At 59.4% G+C, this 2000-nt stretch overlaps 1 protein-coding gene across 1 annotated transcript; it reads right to left on the bottom strand.

Annotated features, from left to right (window-relative positions):
* Positions 1-430: 430 nt before the first annotated feature.
* Positions 431-1603, bottom strand: LOC126413098 (G-protein coupled receptor dmsr-1-like). The gene has a single exon (XM_050082993.1). The coding sequence runs from the start codon at positions 1601-1603 to the stop codon at positions 431-433; it is 1173 nt and encodes a 390-aa protein (XP_049938950.1).
* Between the last annotated feature and the right edge of the window lie 397 nt (positions 1604-2000).

The raw sequence follows: 2000 nt of genomic DNA, 5'->3' as shown, positions 1-2000 counted from the left end.
AATCGAAAGACTTGCACCCGGCAAATGCGAGGCCCTAGTCAAATGGTTCAAAAAGCTCTGAACACTGTGGGACTTAACTTCTGAGGTAATCAGTCCCCTAGAACTTAGAACTACCTAAACCTAACCAAACTAAGGACATCACACACATCCATGCCCGAGGCTGGATTCGAACCTGCGACCGTTGCGGTCTCGCGGTTCCAGACTGTAGCGCCTAGAACCGCTCGGCCTCGCCGGCCGGCTAGGTCCTAGTCACACGACATTTTATTTACATGTGAAATAAATGACTGTGCTATAAAACGGCCAAGGTGGGAAATAGTGGATGGTGTCTGATATGGGATTAGGCCATACGGCGGTGCCTGCACATAAAGGCGACGGGTAGGGAATGACGCTCCACCACGTCGGAGCATCCCCAGCTGGCCCACCGGACGTACTACAGCTGGGTGACCTGCGTCGCGTTGTTGGTGGTGGTGACGCCGTTGTGGGACATCTCGACCGCGATCCAGCGGCCGAGCGCTCGCGGCCGGAACAGCTGGCAGAAGGTGACCCGGAACTGGCGGCTCATGCTGCAGTACAGGATGAAGTTGACGGCCGAGTTGAGCAGCGCGAGCGCGTCCATGAGCTCGCCCAGCGGCACGTAGCACTCGGCGAAGAAGCGGTGTCCGAGCAGCCCGCTGAGGAGGGCGAGCACGCCCTGCGGCAGCTCGGTGACCAGGAAGAGCAGCAGCACGGCCAGCAGCATGCGCGTCGTGCGGTCCGTCTGGCGCTCCTTGTCCTGCTGGCGCGACGACGCCGACGCCGACGCCCGCGCCGACGCCGACGCCGTCAGCTGGCGCCGGCGCCGCTTCGTCTCCAGCAGCGCCGCGACGATGCGCAGGCTGAGCCCCGTGAGCGCGGCGCAGGGCGTCAGCTTGACGACGACGCCGTACACCCAGAAGTTGACGTCGCCGAGCAGGCCGCCGGCCGCCTGGCTCAGCCGGCTCATCTGGACGAAGTAGAGCGTCGCGTTGCGCTCGCGCCGCTCGGCCACCTCGAAGGCGAGGTAGTGCGGCGTGCACAGCAGCGGGCCCAGCACGTACGCCGAGCCGACCACGGCCAGCGTGCACGGCATGCCGATCTGGCCGCGCTGCGGGTGCGCCACCGCCAGGTAGCGCCACACGGCCAGCGTCACCGTCAGCAGGATCGACACCGTGTGGCACACCTGCGCGAAGTTGGAGTGGAACAGCACGAACACGGCCCACGCGTACGTGTACGTGAGCGCCCGCGGCCGCCGCAGCAGGTACATGTGCAGCGCGTACGGCACGTACTCCATCATCACCAGCAGGTCGGCCACGGCCAGGCCCGTCAGGATGCTGTTGGTCGCCGACAGCATCTCGCGCCGCGTCAGCACCGCGATGTTCAGCGAGTTGGCCACCGAGCCGAAGATGCACACCAGCAGGCTGAAGTAGCCGTGCAGTTCCTTGTAGCCCGCGTGGAACTGCTGCAGGCCCGAACCGCAGAACAGCGGCTCGACCGTCGCGTTGGCAGCCGTCACTTCGCTCGACGTGTCCATCATCTTCGTCCCATTCACTACGCCCTCAGAAGTGAAAATAATTTCTGTCGTCATCGTCTCGGTGTACACGTGGTCCCAGCTACCTCACAGATGATAATAGTGTCACTATTTATTGATTACGTCCATAACGATGCATTAGAGTAGTAATACAGGTGCCTTCATGACAGCGAACGCAATTTGAAATAGGTACTGTAGCTCCATACACTCAACCAAGCGACGTTTCAATAACTCTTGATCTTGATAAAAACCTTGAAAAGTAAGCGCAAAGCTTACCACAGTACTGCTAAAAACGACAGAATCTTACTGCCGACGGAAACATATTTTTCGTTATTGATGCACTGCGTAACTATCCGAAATTTTTCATGTAGAGTGGCCAAGTCATTATTGCCATTTCCCCCCTCGTGCCTGTAAGAGAAGAGAAGAAAACTAGTCTTACGTTCTTCATCCTCCA

Source organism: Schistocerca serialis, chromosome 7, assembly GCF_023864345.2.
Source record: "Schistocerca serialis cubense isolate TAMUIC-IGC-003099 chromosome 7, iqSchSeri2.2, whole genome shotgun sequence".
In the NCBI taxonomy this organism is placed as follows: domain Eukaryota; kingdom Metazoa; phylum Arthropoda; class Insecta; order Orthoptera; family Acrididae; genus Schistocerca; species Schistocerca serialis.
The sequence above is the reverse complement of the archived record's forward strand: the minus strand, read 5'-3'. Positions and strand labels throughout refer to the sequence as shown.